Source organism: Carassius carassius, chromosome 41 (assembly GCF_963082965.1).
Source record: "Carassius carassius chromosome 41, fCarCar2.1, whole genome shotgun sequence".
NCBI classification, from domain to species: domain Eukaryota; kingdom Metazoa; phylum Chordata; class Actinopteri; order Cypriniformes; family Cyprinidae; genus Carassius; species Carassius carassius.
The window spans coordinates 13,352,847-13,370,736 of NC_081795.1; the positions used below are offsets into that span (position 1 = coordinate 13,352,847).

Here is a 17,890-nt window from a genome sequence, read left to right on the forward strand (position 1 = left end):
TATATATATATATATAGGATACATGAGCTATGAGGTCAGGCCATACATCCCTCCCCCATTGAGGTGTTTTAAGTGCCAAAGATACGGCCATGTAGCAGCAGTGTGTAAAGGTAAACAAAGATGCGGTAGGTGTTCAGGCGAGCATGAGTATGGGGAATGTGGAGAAGGAGTAAAGCTGAAATGCTGTAACTGTGGAGGGGAGCACAGTTCAGCGTACCGTGGATGTGAAGCTAGCAAGAGGGCAATGGAGGTGCAGCGAGTGAGAACGCTGCAAGGAATAACTTGCCCAGAAGCTGTAAAAAAAAGTGTCTAAGGAAAAAGAAGCCTATAAACCAGATCTCAAAGAAAATAAAAGTGGGTCTTGTGGGAAGTGTGAAAAAATTGAGGCAAAGGAGGATTTGTTAGTTATGGGCAAAAATGAATTTGTGTTTATGGTTGAGGTGATAAACTGCTCGGCACAGACAGGAAGACAGAAAAAATCAAAATAATAGTTAAGTCAGCAGAAATTATCTAGGAATAAAAGGGCTTAGCTGCGAGGTAGTGGAAGAAATGATAGTGACAGGAAGTACAAACTCGCAGACATGGGTTGGTGGATCTTTATGATATTAACTATATTGCAATGGAACTCCAGAAGCCTTCTAGCAAATGGACAGGAATTCAAGAGTTATGTCTCAGATTTAGCAGATAGACCTCATGTAATATGTGTGCAAGAAACATGGTTAAAACCACAATTGGACTTTGTTTTGTATGGATATACGTCAATTAGGGGAGATAGAGAAACAGGAAAAGGTGGAGGTGTAGCAACTTTTGTTAAAAGTGGGGTAAGATAAAACGTTATTAATAAAGGAAAAGAACATGAATCTATTGTAATTGAAGTATAGTCAGGGCAAGACAGTATAAAAATAGTCAATTTTTACAACCCTTGCAATAAATTAAGTACTGATATGTTGGAATTAGTTTGTGGATCAATGCAGGGAAAAATAATGGTATGTGGAGATTTTAATGCACACAGTACATTGTGGGGAAGTAAAAATACAGATATAAATGGATTAGAAGTAGAGAAATTTATAGATGAGAAGGAGTTGGTGTGCATTAATGATGGAAAGGGCACACGGTATAATAGTGCAAGTAATACAGAAAGTGCTATTGATCTAACACTAGTATCAATTGAAATTGCAGGAATTAGTGCATGGGAAGTAAAAGGTAGGTCAACAGTGGGTAGTGATCACTACCCAATAATAACTAGGATTGGCATAGAGGTACACCAAGATGAGGAAGGGAAAATACCAAGGTGGAAATTGGATAAAGCTTACTAAAGCTTAAAATGAACAATGTAGTAGTTGCAACCATTATACAAACCGCAGAAGAAACAATTCCAAAAAGTACAGGAAATAAACAGGGAAAAAGTGTGCCGTGGTGGGATGAGAGTTGTAGAATAGCAGTTAAAAGAAGAAATAAAACATTTAGGCAGCTTAAAGCTCATCACACACTGGAAACTTTAATTAACTACAAAAAGGCACAAGCAGTAGTTAGGAAAACGATTAAGTCAGTCAAACGTGTGTATTGGAGACAGTATTGCAATAAAATTGGAAGTGAAACTCAGTTGTCAGACATATGGAGAACAATCAGAAGAATGAGTGGATTAGGTAGAAAGGTCGAAATGCCAGTGTTATGTAGCAATAATAAGAATACAGTTAGTAATGCAGAAAAAGCAGAGCTTTTGGTAGAAACTTTTGTGAAAATCCACAGTTCTGGAAATTTGTCCATAATATATAACCGGTATAGGAATCAAACATTGTTGGAAAACCCTGGAGTGAAAGACAGTAGATTTGCACCAGGAGGAGATATGGACCTGCCTTTTACTATGTTTGAATTAAAAAGGGCTATCCTAAATGCACGACAAACAACACCAGGGAAAGATGGTATATGTTATAGCATGCTAGGGCATATGAGAGATGCATCATTGGAGGTAGTATTAAGGCTGATCAATATGATATGGAATGAAGGCAGAATATTACTTGAATGGAAACAGGCAGTGATAGTCCCAATACTCAAACCTGGTAAGAATGCTATAGACCCATCAAGTTATAGACCTATAGCGTTAACATCACAATTAGGGAAAGTCATGGAAAGGATGGTAACAGATAGGTTAAGTTACTATATGGAAGTAAGGGTCTCGTTTCAGCATATCGGTCTGGATTTCGTAAGGGTAGGGGAACAATGGGTTCTTTTTTTGTGCTTCGAAGCAGAAGTAAGGAAAGCACAAACTAATAAGGAAAGTGTAATTGCTGTGTTTTTGACGTCGAAAAAGCATATGATATGCTGTGGAAGGATGGACTTCTTATAAAACTTGTCAAATTAGGAATAAAAGGTAAGTTATTTGGTTGGTTATTTGATTTTCTGGACAGAAGAACAATAGAAGTTAAGGTTGATACAGAGTATTCAAGTAGGCATATAGTGGAAAATGGTACCCCACAAGGTAGTGTGTGCAGCCCCATACTGTTTAATATTATGATAAATTACATTTTTGATAAGGTAAGTGGAAATATAGGTAAGTCACTTTATGCAGACGATGGAGCACTCTGGGTTAGGGGTCGAAATGTAGAATATCTTAGAAAGAAAATGCAAAATGCAATAGAGAAAGTTGAACAATGGACTTCTAAATGGGGATTTAAACTCTCAATTCCAAAAACTCAAGTTATATGCTTCTCTAAGCGCCACAAAGTAGTGCCACTGAAAATGTATGGACAGGATTTGGAACAGGTTAAGGTGGTGAGGTTTCTAGGAGTTCTCTTTGATGAGAGTTTGACTTGGTGTCAGCATATTGATAAGGTCAGAAATAAATGTAAGAAGATCAATAACGTGTTGAGATGTCTATCAGGGCGAGACTGGGGAGCGAGTAGAGCTTCGCTAATAAACATCTATCAGGCTCTCATGAGAACTGCCTCTGACTATGGTTCCTTAGCGTATATGTTGGCTTTGGAATCTAACTTTAAAAAGCTTGATGTGGAACATGCACTTCGGATAGGGCATTTAAAACATCACCAGTAACCGCTTTACAGGTGGAGGCAGGAGAGATGCCGCTACGTATTAGGAGGGTCAAGATCATGTTGGCATATTGGACTAATTTAAAAGGACATAGTATGGCGCACCCCACAAAAACTGTCTTGCAAGAATGCGCAGAGCATAATAAAAGCAATTTTTACAGTTTCGGATGGGTGGGGGATGCTAAGGCTCAAAATGCAGGTCTTAATCAGTTGCAAATAGGACCCACTGTGGCAATATCAACAATACCACCCTTTAAATTTATAAAACCATCTGTAAATGTAAGCTTACAACAAATACTAAAAGAAAACTCAAAAATAATGCCGCAGTGGATAATAGTTCAAAACTATGTAGAGCAGTATCAGGACGGAATTATTCATTTCTACGGATGGATCCAGCCGGAAACAGGCCGTACTGGTGCAGCATTTTTTATTCCTCAGTATGAAGTAGTAGTCAAAAAGAGGACTATAGACTACCTGTCAGTTTACACTGTGGAGTTGATAGCAATTTTGCTGGCATTAGAGTGGGTGGAAAAAAAATCATCAGAGTCAAGGTGTTATTATAGCCTCAGACAGTTTATCAGCATTATTAAGCATTCAATCTGGGAGAGCGTCATGTAGGCAAGACCTCATTTATCAAATACTTCACTTGCTTCTCACACTTCATAATAAGGGAGTGGTTGTCTCCTTCCTTTGGATTCCTGCTCATGTGGGGGTGGAAGGAAATGAAGTAGTGGATATGCTAGCAAAAAATTCTATAAAGCATGAAACCGTAGAGGTACAAGTACCAATAAGCAGAGCAGAGGTCAAAACCATCAAAAAGCAACATTCTCTTAATATATGGCAAGAATATTGGGACACAGCGGATACAGGACGTCATCTACACAGCATACAAAATCAAGTAGTCACAAGAATGAGGAAGGGCAGAAGCCCTAGGGAGGAGATGTTAGTCTCACGTCTTAGAATGGGTCACACTGATTTAAATACAACATTGCACAGAATATGAAAACATCCCACTGGATTATGCACTGAGTGTAATGTGCAAGAGACAGTGAAGCATATACTGTTAGACTGCAAAAAATATGAAGAAGATCGGGCAGAATTAAAGGCACAGATGGATGAACAAAGCATGACACTTGAGCATTTATTAGGGAAAGCATCTGGGAGTATACACAATTTATTAATTTTGTTTTTGAAAAACACTGGGTTAAGTGAAAGAATTTAATAGGAAGGAATTTTCTTTTGTAAAGGTCTTGCATACGTTTTTTTTTTAGTTATATTATTATTATTATTTTTTTTTTTATTTTTTTTTTACTAATTAATTTTTTCTTCTCTTTTTGATGTCATTCTAATACCCACACTCCAGTCTAGTAGGTGGCGGTAATTCACCTTTGAGATTAGTTGCCAACCGCCATTAAACCCGGGAGAAGAAGAAGTTGTGTTGTGCAGAAGTCAGGTGGATACACAGCTGATAGTCCTACTGAATAGACTGTTATAATTTGTATTATGGCAAGAAAAAAGCAGCTAAGTACAGGAAAACGAGTGGCCATCATTACTTTAAGAAATGAATGTCAGTCAGTTCGAAAAATTGGGAAAACTTTGAAAGTGTCCCCAAGTGCAGTCACAAAAACCATCAAGCGCTACAAAGAAACTGGCTCACGTGCGGACCGCCCCAGGAAAGGAAGACCAAGAGTCACCTCTACTGCGGAGGATAAGTTCATCCGAGTCACCAGCCTCAGAAATCACAGGTTAACAGCAACTCCGAGTAGAGAGTCCAGGTCAATGGCACACGGAGTTCTAGCAGCAGACACATCTCTAGAACGACTGTTAAGAGGAGACTGTGTGAATCAGGCCTTCATGTTAGAATATCTGCTAGGAAACCACTGCTAAAGAAAGGCAACAAGCAGAAGAGACTTGTTTGGGCTAAAGAACACAAGGAATGGACATTTAGACCACTGGAAATCTGTGCTTTGGTCTGTTGAGTCCAAATTTGAGACCTTTGGTTCCAACCACCGTGTCTTTGTGCGACGCAGAAAAGGTGAACGGATGGACTCTACATGCCTGGTTCCCACCGTGAAGCATGGAGGAGGAGGTGTGATGGTGTGGGGGTGCTTTGCTGGTGACATTATTGGGGATTTATTCAAAATTGAAGGCATACTGAACCAGCATGGCTACCACAGCATCTTGCATCGGCATGCTATTCCATCCGGTTTGCGTTTGGTTGGACCATCATTTATTTTTCAACAGGACAATGACCCCAAACACCTCCAGGCTGTGTAAGGGCTATTTGACCAAGAAGGAGAGAGCTGGGGTGCTGCGCCAGATGACCTGGCCTCCACAGTCACCGGACCTGAACCCAATCGAGATGGTTTAGGGGTGAGCTGGACCGTAGACTGAAGGCAAAAGGGCCAACAAGTGCTAAGCATCTCTCGGGGAACTCCTTCAAGACTGTTGGAAGACCATTTCAGGTGACTACCTCTTGAAGCTCATCAACAGAATGCCAAAAGCGTGCAAAGCAGTAATCAAAGCTAAAGGTGGCTACTTTGAAGAACCTAGAATATGACATATTTTCAGTTGTTTCTCACTTTTTTTGTTATGTATATAATTCCACATGTGTTAATTCATAGTTTTGATGCCTTCAGTGTGAGTCTACAATTTTCATAGTCATGAAAATAAAGAAAACTCTTTGAATGAGAAGGTGTGTCCAAACTCTTTGTCTGTAGTCTATATATGTATGTGTATATATATATATATATATACTGTATGTGTGTGTACTTCTCAAAAAAAAACAACACAATGTAACCCACAAGTGTTCCCTTTATTTTTTTTTTGAGCATATATATAATTATTTCTCAAAGCCTCCACTGAATTTGACAAATGACAAGTGTACATTTTGTAATCTCCTGTTATCACATATCGCTCATTTCACAGTGAATTATAATTATTTATTTTTTTGTAATCAATTATTTTCTGTGCACTATACCCCAATGCACCAGCAATAAATATTTTATTTGCACAATTTTTAACAATTTGAATGAATATTTATTCTCGTTTTTAGCACATTACAGTCATGCTGGAGGCAAGCACATGAAACCTATCTTTTGCAGCCATGCATGACATGCACTACCTACTTGCAGATACTGAATATTCAGTGATTACAGATTTATGTAGGTCACTATAACTAGGTACTGTGTGTTTTTGGGATCACAAGGACAGTCAATATAACAGAATTGGTCAGTGGACAAATATTTCATCAGCAGGGTGAATATTGCATCTTTCTCATGAACAAAATCTCAGCCCAATTTCCAATTGCAAACCAATTGCAAATGTTTTATTGCAAGTATAATCTAATAAATGCAATGAGAAAGCTTTTTTATTGCACAAATGTACCAACCCTAACAATGACTCACTTTGCCATAATATTGCAATGGCAATAGCTTTTTGGTGAACAAAGTGCATATTTTAGGTGGGTTGCTATGGTTCCAAGTTTGTTTACTGTCAAAATGCAAGAAATGGCTGGTCAAGTAATTTTAATATGTTCTGTAGGTGTAAAATGTTTTTAGTGGAAAAGTACTTAAAATGCACATTTGTTCTTTTTACATGACACTGATGATGTTTTATTTTAAATGGCTGAACAAATGCTGCTCAGATTGATTATTAATACAAACTGACTGGTAGCCCCTCTTTGGGTGTAGTTTAACTACTGTGTAAATGGCCAGCAGGTCAGTGACCATGGTTTTTTACTTATTGCAAGAGCATGATGATAAAAACAATATCATTACAACTCTATATTATGCTGGTTGAGGCAGCCAAATATGGAAAGGATTCCGGTAAGAGAATCAGGTATTGGAGAAGGGATTCTTCACAAAGATACATTTATTGAACAATATTTTGGTTGTCATCTGCACCAGTTATTCATTGGCAATGATATCAGTATTAATGGTCTAAAATAACAATAAAGAAATATAATTACAACCATATTCTGATAAACATTTACACACTATGATCAGTGTTGGGGTTAACGCATTACAAGTAATGCGAGTTACGTAACCAGATTACTTTTTTCAAGTAACTAGTAAAGTAACGCATTTCTTTTTAATTTACAAGAAAATATCTGAGTTACTTTTTCGAAAAAGTAACAATATATATATATATATATATATATATGCTTTGCATCTGAGTCATAAACAGTCACTCTGGATGATGTCTAATTACTATACTAATTAGCCTACTTGTTTTTTATCTTACAGAATTTGAATGATCCATACTGTGCATGATATTAGAAGGAGTAGTTCAGAAATGTCTTGAGACCTTTACACAGTGGCTCAAAGCACCAATTGGAAAGACATGTTTAGTAATGATCTGATATTAGAATACTAGTACTAGGATTAACAAAATGGAGGGAACACCAGAAATTAATCATTAATTAAATACAAATAATTTCTCAGTAGCTTGTTTGGGATAAGTGCCCTTTGAAATAAAGTCACAGTCTAAGTTTTGTTCATAGTGTTCAGCACGATCACTCTTCATCATGAGGGCTCATCAAGAGCTTCTTCTAGTTTCTTTGCTCTTCCTTTCTGTCCATGGACAAGCCTCAGTGCCGTAAGTAACATTATCATAACAATAAGGTTTTTGTGTGTGTGTGTGTGTGTGTGTGTGTGTGTGTGTGTGTGTGTGAAATTAGCACTTGAATAGTATCCTTAAAATGCTGAAAGTGTGCTCCACTATACCATGCAATAATTGAATTTAAAAATACTTTACTTTTACTTATACTTTTAGCACAGATGGCACATGCTTAAATTGAAGTGCAGGAAGTTCTATAATATGTATTCAAATATAAAAGTGGCAGAACTGTTTAAAACATTTTTGTCTTTGATTATGTCTGAAATTTGGGCAAGTCTATCTCTTTATGCTTTGATTTCTCTCAACAGGTCTTTCATGGTGACGTTTCCTGCAGTGATCGAGTCCGGACCTGAAGCCAAACTGTGTGCAAGTCTTCTCAAGCCCAATGAAAGCCTTGTCATGAACATTTATCTGGTTCATGGTGAAAATAGCACTTTACTGCTACAGGAGAAAGCTGAAAAAGAGTTTCACGGCTGCTTTAACTTTCAGGTTTGCCAGCAAGAAAAGTGCATTCACACATTATTGAACATTTTAGATTTGAAATAACACATCTCCCAACAGACACCTCTGGTAAAAGCAGAATCAGTGCAGACAATGAAGGTAGAACTTCAGGGCAAGAACTTCAAGATGACTGAAGAGAGAAAAGTCATGTTCAGACGTTACAACCCTTTGACTATGATCCAGACTGATAAACCCATCTATATTCCAGGACAGACAGGTGAGCTTTTGAGATTTAAAGTTCAGTGAATACTAAGGTTGTTTAGTTTGTTTCACACTGTTGATGACATTGTTTTAACGGGATGTCATTAGTGTTAGAGCATTAACATTGTGGGGCACAACAGATATAGTCCACAGTAGCCACACCTCAAACCACTGGCTGTTTCATGCTGCTTGTTTTATTCGAACCTAACAATGCTAGAAAAAGTATATGGAGCTTAGAAACGAAAACATAAAAATCTTAAAATTATTTGTTTTAATTGTGAAATACGTCATATTTACCCCTAAACTGAACTTCTATATGTCTAAACTGTTACTCATGCAGGGACGTAGCCATAATTTCAGAAGTGAGGGGGACAGAAATGTCAAACGTAATAATACTTAATTTAAATTGTTGGTCTAATTAAAAGGTTTTATTTTTTTATCAACTTACTTTTGATTGGCTAATTCAAATACACTGCGGGAGAATATAATTGTATTCTATAATATTTATTCCTGATATTTTTCTATACCATAAACACTTTCTTCCTTTTTTATCACAGTATAAGGCAAAAAATATATGTAATAATTTTTATACTGTAATGAATGTCAATAAGCATTGCATAATTTGGATACTTTATTACCTGGAGATGACTTTAGAAACACACATAAACAATATTGTCGTGTGCTTTTTGTTTTCACATTTCATCGGTCAAAACTGGATGTCTTTGTCAATATTAGGGATTTCCCAGCACATCATAAGTTATTACTTCTACGAGTCCGTTTTGCACCTCCATCTTTGAATATGAATGTAACATACCAACAGTACACTGTATGAGAGTGTTTAGCCATCCATAATCTTCACATCGCCTCAGTTTGGATAGAAATAAAACATCAAGTCATGCACATCTTTTCTCTTTGATTTTAAATCTAGATTTATTCACACCGGCCCCTGACAACCTCTACATGAAATATTAAAAAAATTCCTACATAACAATAATGTTTTTGATTATAATTTTGAGCAAAAAAAAAAAATATCTGTTTAATATTACACCCTACAGCATGACGAAAATGTGACTAAAACTAGGCTAAAATGTTCAGACATTTACTTAAAAAAAGTACATCTGACACGAGGACTAAGACTAGCTAAATTAAAAATTGCTGACAAAATGTGCACTTTTTTAGTCAGTGTTTTTGTAATCATCATGAATTAATTAATTTTCAAATTGGATTAAAATCACATTTTCTTGCAAGATTTCTCAGAGCCTCTAATGTTGCATTGCATCTGAGAAAAGACAAGTGTGAAATTTGTAATCTCATGTTATACCATATTATTCATTTCACAGTGAATTTCAGAGTTGTCACCATGGATAGAAATTTTGTACCCTTTGATCAGAAGGTTCGTACCATTTAAGCAAAATCAGCATTTATCTTTTAAATAATTGTTTGAACGTGCACAATGGATTTCTAAAAACATCTAAATTATCTAAATTATTTTTTGTTTGTATGTTTTTAGTACAGTACAGTCGTGCTGGAGGTAAGCACACTTTTCCAGCCATTCATGGAACAGGCAAAACAAAATTTTGATCTAATTTGCTCTTCAAATGTTTGTTGTGTCAGCAGTTATTGAATATTCAGTGACTATAGCTTGCTATATAATGGTCAGGATCTATGTAGATGACTAAAGCTAAACTATATCTTCGCTGTGTGTTCTTTGGGATCAAACAGGACAGTCAGTATAACAGGATTGGTCAGTGGACAAATATTTCCTCAACAAGGTGGATATTGCAGCTTTCTCATGAGTTGAACCCAGAGGCCCGTCAAGGCACTTACACACTGAAGGCTTTCACTGGTGAACGGTTGAATACACACTATTTTAAGGTGAAGAAGTATGGTAAGTGACTATATCAAAGAGCATTTCTGAGAGTGATTATGAAACCACACTCATAACCTATTTTAACTGATTCCCTGTACTTGATTTACAGTTTTGCCCAAGTTTGAAATTACCATGAAAGTTCCAAAAGAAATAAGTTTTGGTGATAGCAACATGAATGTGGAGGTTTGTGGGAAGTAAGTTAAGGTTTCTTCAGTTTTATTACATTAAACTTAAATAAAAAAATTATAAATATAATATAAAAAAATATAATAATAATTAACTTTTATAACTTTTTTTTATTATTATAATATCCTAAATCAGTATTCAAATGTGTAACGCAAAGCTTGTACTTCATAGATACACATTTGGACAACCAGTTGCTGGTAAAGCAAGGGTGGAAGCATGCCGAGAAATTTTGAGATATACTTTTCAAACAGACTTGATTTCACCGTGTTTGGTTGAAACTACTGAGGTGTGAAACTGTATTATTGTATGTTGTGTTGAATTTATGAAAACATTTTCATCATATGGTCTTTGTATTTTATGTTTGGATGTTTTTAATGGATGTGTCTGTATTCTACCAACAGATGAGTCAGATGGGCTGTGCCTCCTTTACTTTGAACACATCAGTCTTTTTTAACTCTACAAATGAGAGATTCCTAAAAAGACATCTTACTGTAAAAATGAAAGTAACAGAAGAAGGAACTGGTGACTGATCCAAGCAGTATTCTTATTCAAGTTAATATTAATAATGATATTAAACAATACATTTTTTTGTTTTCCCAGAAAACACCATGGAGAAATCTGAAACTATAAGTCTGACATATGAAAGTGGTAAAGTTACATTTACTGAACTACCTGAAATTTATGAGCATGGGTCAGTTATACAGGGGAAAGTATGTCTTGTTTCTTTCTTATATTAATATTTAGCTGGATTGAAGTATAGAATGATTTTTTTTTTCCTGATGAATAGATCAAACTTGCAAATTTAAATGGAGCACCACTTCAAAACAAAGAAGTTTATCTTTTGGAGGATAAAAGGCGGTCCTCAAAACTGCTCTTAAATCTCACAACAGACAGCGACGGACTGGCCAGTTTCTCTCTTAACACATCTAGTCTTCCTAAAAGTGATATTAATCTAATGGTATGATAATGTTCATGCACCCAGTGTTTGATCAAATTATGTCTTTGGTAACTGAAAATAACTGGAGCTTCCTTGTTATTCAGGCAAGCGCAAAACCAAAGTTTGAGTATCAAAGCTCTAAAAAGCCTTACTTCTCTACTGAACAAAAAACAGTTCAGCTTCTCCGGCCCGCTACTCCATACACCCCAACATTAAGTGAACTGATTATAGAGAATATTGAGCAACCATTAAAGTGTGATGCTGAGTTTACAGTGACTATCAAGTATTATTTTGTTGGAGAGACTGTTGAAGAATTCAATACTGAAATTGTCTACATAGTGAGTATAATTGCTGCATGTTTATTGGCTATGTACTGTACAGTATTACAGTGATCCTCTGGGATTCATCTCATCTGTCTATTTCAGGTTTTGTCCAGAGGAGTGATCGTTCATCATGGATCTGAGAAGGTTGAAGTGAAGTCTTCTAATGGAGCAGCAAGTGGCTCATTGTCGTTCAAACTGTCTGTTGGTGCAGATCTGGCTCCTGCAGTGCAGATTCTGGCCTACTGTGTTCTGCCCAGTGAAAATGTGGCTGCTCATAGCAGAGATTTTACAACTGAAAAGTGTTTCAAAAACAAGGTATACAAAAAGTTCTGGGATCATTTAGATATTGCTGTTTTTAAACTTCATTTTAACACCACCAAATGGCTCCATTTTCATCATAGCACCACTAAAATGGCACAACCTACTGTTGTCATTACAGGTTTCACTACATTTTTCTCCTGCTAAAGCAGTTCCTGGAGAGAAAAACACTCTCCAGCTCTCAGCTCAGCCTGGTTCACTGTGTGGCCTCAGTGCTGTAGATCAGAGCGTCCTGATCATGGAGTCCGGAAAACGTCTGGATACTGATAAGGTTTAATTAAGCTTACATGGTTAAAATTAGAAATCTAACTTTAAAGAGCCTTTTACATTACAAAAGATTGATATTTCCAATGACAAACCTTTAGAATTATGTACTTAATCATTGGTAAATGTTTTTTAATCTCATCACAGGTCTTTAACCTGCTGCCAGTACAGGAAGTATCAGGTTATCCTTATAATGCTGTGGATACACCAGAGTGCCTGGAAGTTAGACCTCGTCGGGCTGTGTCATTAGAGCGTGTTTATAACAGCTTGAAGGTAACAGATGGTTCAAAAATGTTTGAAGTTACTTATAAAGAGGAGAAAGTATGACATAATGAAAATAAAGATAAAGAAAAATAATATTTTAGTATTACGCCATACCCAAGGAATATAGATTTTAATTTACTTTGTTTTTAACATTCAAGCCTTATGTTACATTTCATAATAAATAGATAAATATCATGTAATTGCTGTTTGACAGAATGTGGGATTAAAAATGGCAACAAATTTGCCTGTGAGACAACCCCTTTGTCTGAGATACTATGGTGTAACTTATTATCACAGACGTTTTCACTCAGGTATGATACTTGAAATTTGTAATATGATGAATGTTTTGTTGTTACATGTGGGCCTAATTGCAGAAAATGTTTACTGAAATCATGTGACTATCACTTTGACCTGCTGTTTTTGAAATAACAGTTTCTTAGTGTTAACAGCTGATGTATAAAATTGATACAGATGCTTAAACTAACAAAAAGAGTTTTGGATGATTAAATGCATAAATAGACTGATACGGAAACTCACTAAGAATTTTTTTTTTTTATCTGCTGAGAGCACTGGTTCTTTGCACATGTGCATTAGTCATTTATTTGAACTTTCAGAGAAGCTTGCCTACCTAAATCATTTAGAAGGATCTTCTCATTCACCTGTGCAGACAGTTCGTACCTTTTTCCCAGAAACATGGATCTGGCAGCTCACAGAAGTGGGGTATGTACATGCCTTAAGGACCACTTTATTTGATGCAAAGGGGAAATTCATACACAGTTCCACTGCTGGCCAAATGGGTTCTCTAAGCAGGATTGTATTGTTGTGCCCCCTTGCTCAAATATGATGATGGAAAAAAAACACATACTATAAGGGTGAAAACAGAACTTAAATCAAATAAAAAATGTAAATGAATAAATTGTATTATTTACAAATTACATTTGTAACTCTCGACATTTACCTATGGCTATAACTTTATTATGACTCTAATTTATTTTATAGTCTCAAGCATTCAGAAATCATGCAAAAGGAAATTAAGCAGTTTTAAGTGAAATTGAAAGTGAAGTGACATTCAGCCAAGTATGGTGACCCATACTCAGAATTTGTGCTCTGCATTTAACCCATCCGAAATGCACACACACAGAGCAGTGAACACACACACACACTGTGAACACACACGCGGAGCAGTGGGCAGCCATTTATGCTGCGGCGCCCGGGGAGCAGTTGGGGGTTCGATGCCTTGCTCAAGGGCACCTAAGTCGTGGTATTGAAGGTGGAGAGAGAACTGTACATGCACTCCCCCCACCCACAATTCCTGCCGGCCCAGGACTCGAACTCACAACCTTTCGATTGGGAGTCCGACTCAAATAACCATTAGGCCACAACTCCCCTTTTACTATGATAAAACCATGGTTTATTTTTGTAAGGTTTGTGATATGCACGTTTTTTGTTGAAGAATTATAAAGGCTGTGTCATCTATAGCAAAAAGGTGGCCAAAAAGGAAAGATTAAGTGAATATTTGAATTAAATGTTTAAAAATTTGATTGTCCTGTAAGTGTAACAGCAGCAATTACATTGCATTTGGCAGTGTACATTACATTGCAGGCATTTGTAATAACTTGTACATAAATTGTTTATTTTGTATTTGCCAACATTATGTATTTTAACAGTGTTATTATTAACCAATCAATATTGCCTCATTGTTTTTTTATATAATGCATTTTAAGTCATTTTAAAGGATATTGATCACTTGGGTCTGTTTTATAGCAACAACAAAAATATTACAGTATATTAATACTTCTTTGTAAATTATTATTTGCAGTAACAAAACCATGGTTAATTTGCAGTTACGATGGCTACAGGAACGATGATTTCTGGTGTTATTGTTAAAACCATGGGTAATTTTCATTTGGGAACCTGAAAAAAAAAAACTTTCACAGGAATGTGCCTGAAAGTGATAAACGGGCCTCGTTTTTACCTAAATGATTTATAATTTATTTTAATATATATTAAAAATGTATAAGGTGTGCATTACAGTTTTATGACTGCAAGTCACCCTGGAAGTTTACACGACATCTTACTATATTATCCTGCACAACAGGGACTCTGGATCAACTCAGGTTCCTGTCACGGTTCCTGACACCATCACCTCTTGGGAGACGGAGGCCTTCTGTCTTTCCTCCGAAGGTCTGGGTCTGGCTCCTCCTGCTCAGCTGACAGTTTTCCAGCCCTTCTTCCTGGAGCTCTCTCTGCCTTACTCCATCATCCGCGGGGAGATCTTTGAGCTGAAGGCCACGGTCTTCAACTATCTTTCTAAGTGCATCATGGTGAGATTTCAGACCCAGTCTTATCCTATCACATCAAATATGCCACTAATCATGTGTTTGATTGACAGGTTAAAGTGACTCCAGCTCCTTCCTCAGACTACACTCTCAAAGCCTCCGCCGATGATCAGGATTCATCCTGTCTGTGTGCTAATGGAAGAAAAACATTTAAATGGATCCTCACTTCTTCTGTTATTGGTGAGTTTCCAGTCTGAATCATTGTTTCTCAGTGTTTGTGTCTGTTGTACTGTATCTTCACGTACATGTCTTGTGTTGCAGGGATCATGAATATTACAGTCAGTGCAGAGGCAGAGGCGTCCCAGACTGTGTGTGACAATAAGATTGTGAGCGTGCCAGAGAGAGGACGCATTGACACAGTCACACGAAGTCTGCTTGTGCAGGTCAGCACACGTCAAACCGCTCTCAGACATCATTTATCCATGATCCTAAAGCTGCTTATGCTAGTTTGATGTGCTAATGTAATTGTTTTATGCTGCAGGCTGAAGGAACTGAGAAGACAGAGACCTACAGTTGGTTACTCTGTCCAAAGGGTTTGTCTGCAGACAATATATAGCATCATAGTGTATCTCTGCTGATCACTGATGTGTGTTTGTCTCTCTCTGGTTCACAGGTGACAGTCTCTCAGAGGAAGTGAATCTGACTCTTCCTAAAGATGTAATAAATGGATCAGCCAGATCCTCTGTTTCAGTCATTGGTAACATTTACATACACAGAAATGTGTAAATTAGTACAGAAATGAATGCATATACAAAGCAGAAATGAGTAGTTTGTGTTTCTCAATTGTAGTGTTAAATTTGTGCTTGGTTTGTAGGAGACATATTGGGTCGTGCATTGAGGAATCTTGACGGATTATTACGGATGCCGTACGGCTGTGGAGAACAAAACATGGCTATTCTTTCTCCCAATATTTACATTCTGCAGTATCTGGAAAACACAGAGCAGCTCACTTCAGCCATCCGAGAGAGAGCCACCGGCTTTCTTAAGAGCGGTGAGAGAAACCAATCATGTTAAGAAAATACTGAGACTGATAACAAACTGCTCATTTTTCAACACACCTGAATGTCATTCAAATAAGCTGAATAGTCAGACACATTGTGTCACCCCAAACAAACTGTTAAAGTGAACCATTATCACACTAAACAGGATACCAGAGACAACTGAACTACAGACATAACAGTGGTGCATACAGCACATTTGGACATGGAAAAGAGAATACATGGTAAATACAGTTCACTCTTACTTTTATCAAAGCAAATAAGTTAATTAACAATAATAAACCAAGGCATCCAGTACAAAATATTGTGTAGTCTGTCTTCTACATTTTTTTAATTCAGTAAATTTTGATAACATTATTGGTATAACTAATAACTACCACACCACCAGGTTGACTGCCTTTGTCCTGAGGTCTTTTGGCAAAGCACAGGAATACATATTTATTGATCCACAAGTTATTCAGAGTGCAAAGCAATGGTTAATAAGCAGACGGGATTCAGACGGCTGTTTTATCCAACAGGGAAGACTGTTCAACAACCGAATGAAGGTGTGCTATTTGTTTCGCAGTGTTTCCTGTGATCAATAGAAACCAGTCTGGTAATACATTTAAAATTTGTCTTTATTTCTATTTCTCCTTCATTGCAGGGTGGAGTGAATGATAATGTGACCATGACTGCCTACATTACTGCATCATTACTTGAACTGGAAACTCCAGTCACAGTAAGTTCATCTACAGGAAACGCACTATGACCTCATAGAAAAAAACTCACAGCAGCTGTTTCTCTGATTTTTGTCTCAGGATCCTGTCGTCACTAAAGGTTTGTCTTGCTTGAGGTCCGTCATTGAGAATGTCAAAAACACTTACATCACTGCTCTGCTCGCGTACACTTTCAGTCTGGCTAGAGACACGGACACTGGACAGCAGCTTTTCAAGAAACTTGAGGATGTTGCTATTTCAGAGGGTAAGAGATTTGTTTCCAGTGACTTTCTGTTATCTTTTATGACTGCACTATTGTTTTTGTCATGCTCATTGAGTTAATGTTGTCTCTTTTGTCCATGTGTCCTAAAGGGTCTCATCTCCACTGGTCTCAGTCTTCATTTGCTGATGACTCTGATTCTCTGGCAGTGGAGATCAGCTCATATGTGCTGCTAGCTGTTCTCTCTACAGATTCACTCACTACAGCTGATCTGGGATTTGCTAACAGGATTGTCAGCTGGCTCGTGAAGCAGCAGAATGCGTATGGAGGATTCTCCTCCACACAGGTGACTCAGACTTCTCAAATCAGACAAATGATTGCTGAATAATGGGTGAATGTCACATTACTGAACACATTTATTTCTCAGGATACAGTGGTGGCTCTTCAGGCTCTGTCTTTGTACGCCACTAAAGTGTTCAGCTCTGACGGCTCCAGCACAGTGACTGTACAGTCAGCAGGAGACACTCACCTCTTTGATGTCAATCAAGACAACAAGTTACTGTATCAGGAGAAGCAACTGCAGAATGTTCCAGCCAAATACAGCATTGAAGTCAAGGGCTCAACCTGTGTTTCTGTGCAGGTCTGTAGTGTGTTCAGCTTAACCGACTCACTTTCTCTCTTTCGTCTCTTAGCATTTTGTGGTTCTTTTGCTGTGAGATGGATTATAAATGTGTTTTTGTTTATGTTGTCTTTCTCAGGTGGCTCAGTTCTACAACATTCCCACTCCTACTGAAAATAAAACATTCAGCATTGATGCTAAGATTGAGGGAGATTGCAAGAAAACCTATGGACAGTACCTATTCTTAAATTTCATTGTGAAGTAGGTTACTTTATGCTGTAAGACATGATTATGGTTATGGTAATATTTAGTTTATTCAACATAACTCTGATGTTTCATATTCTCTCTTTTCCAGTTATAATGGTCCACAGGAAAGATCTAACATGGCCATTGTGGATATTAAACTCTTATCAGGATTCACAGCTGATACTTCATTGGTGTGTTTGAGTGTAAAATTATTAATTATTAGATTCACTGTACTGATTCAC

At 37.1% G+C, this 17,890-nt stretch overlaps 1 protein-coding gene across 2 annotated transcripts in view; it reads left to right on the forward strand.

Annotated features, from left to right (window-relative positions):
- The first annotated feature begins 7,515 nt into the window (after positions 1 to 7,515).
- The window catches only part of LOC132122781 (alpha-2-macroglobulin-like), a 43,343-nt gene continuing 32,968 nt past the window's right edge, over positions 7,516 to 17,890 (forward strand). Inside the window, exons 1-31 of one of the 2 annotated variants that reach the window (XM_059533184.1) lie at positions 7,516 to 7,646; positions 7,976 to 8,156; positions 8,229 to 8,385; positions 9,710 to 9,762; positions 9,880 to 9,900; positions 10,092 to 10,257; positions 10,349 to 10,433; positions 10,597 to 10,711; positions 10,827 to 10,947; positions 11,026 to 11,135; positions 11,213 to 11,383; positions 11,467 to 11,700; positions 11,788 to 12,000; positions 12,125 to 12,274; positions 12,415 to 12,540; positions 12,746 to 12,842; positions 13,146 to 13,251; positions 14,630 to 14,855; positions 14,924 to 15,050; positions 15,132 to 15,253; positions 15,352 to 15,403; positions 15,484 to 15,567; positions 15,685 to 15,861; positions 16,017 to 16,092; positions 16,257 to 16,413; positions 16,512 to 16,586; positions 16,666 to 16,828; positions 16,936 to 17,129; positions 17,211 to 17,423; positions 17,542 to 17,663; positions 17,758 to 17,839. In XM_059533184.1, coding sequence (XP_059389167.1) covers positions 7,576 to 7,646; positions 7,976 to 8,156; positions 8,229 to 8,385; positions 9,710 to 9,762; positions 9,880 to 9,900; positions 10,092 to 10,257; positions 10,349 to 10,433; positions 10,597 to 10,711; positions 10,827 to 10,947; positions 11,026 to 11,135; positions 11,213 to 11,383; positions 11,467 to 11,700; positions 11,788 to 12,000; positions 12,125 to 12,274; positions 12,415 to 12,540; positions 12,746 to 12,842; positions 13,146 to 13,251; positions 14,630 to 14,855; positions 14,924 to 15,050; positions 15,132 to 15,253; positions 15,352 to 15,403; positions 15,484 to 15,567; positions 15,685 to 15,861; positions 16,017 to 16,092; positions 16,257 to 16,413; positions 16,512 to 16,586; positions 16,666 to 16,828; positions 16,936 to 17,129; positions 17,211 to 17,423; positions 17,542 to 17,663; positions 17,758 to 17,839 — 4,047 coding nt within the window. In that variant the 5' untranslated portion in view covers positions 7,516 to 7,575. The remainder of the gene's footprint in view (positions 7,647 to 7,975; positions 8,157 to 8,228; positions 8,386 to 9,709; positions 9,763 to 9,879; positions 9,901 to 10,091; positions 10,258 to 10,348; positions 10,434 to 10,596; positions 10,712 to 10,826; positions 10,948 to 11,025; positions 11,136 to 11,212; positions 11,384 to 11,466; positions 11,701 to 11,787; positions 12,001 to 12,124; positions 12,275 to 12,414; positions 12,541 to 12,745; positions 12,843 to 13,145; positions 13,252 to 14,629; positions 14,856 to 14,923; positions 15,051 to 15,131; positions 15,254 to 15,351; positions 15,404 to 15,483; positions 15,568 to 15,684; positions 15,862 to 16,016; positions 16,093 to 16,256; positions 16,414 to 16,511; positions 16,587 to 16,665; positions 16,829 to 16,935; positions 17,130 to 17,210; positions 17,424 to 17,541; positions 17,664 to 17,757; positions 17,840 to 17,890) is intronic. The other variant, XM_059533183.1, reaches the window with a different exon arrangement.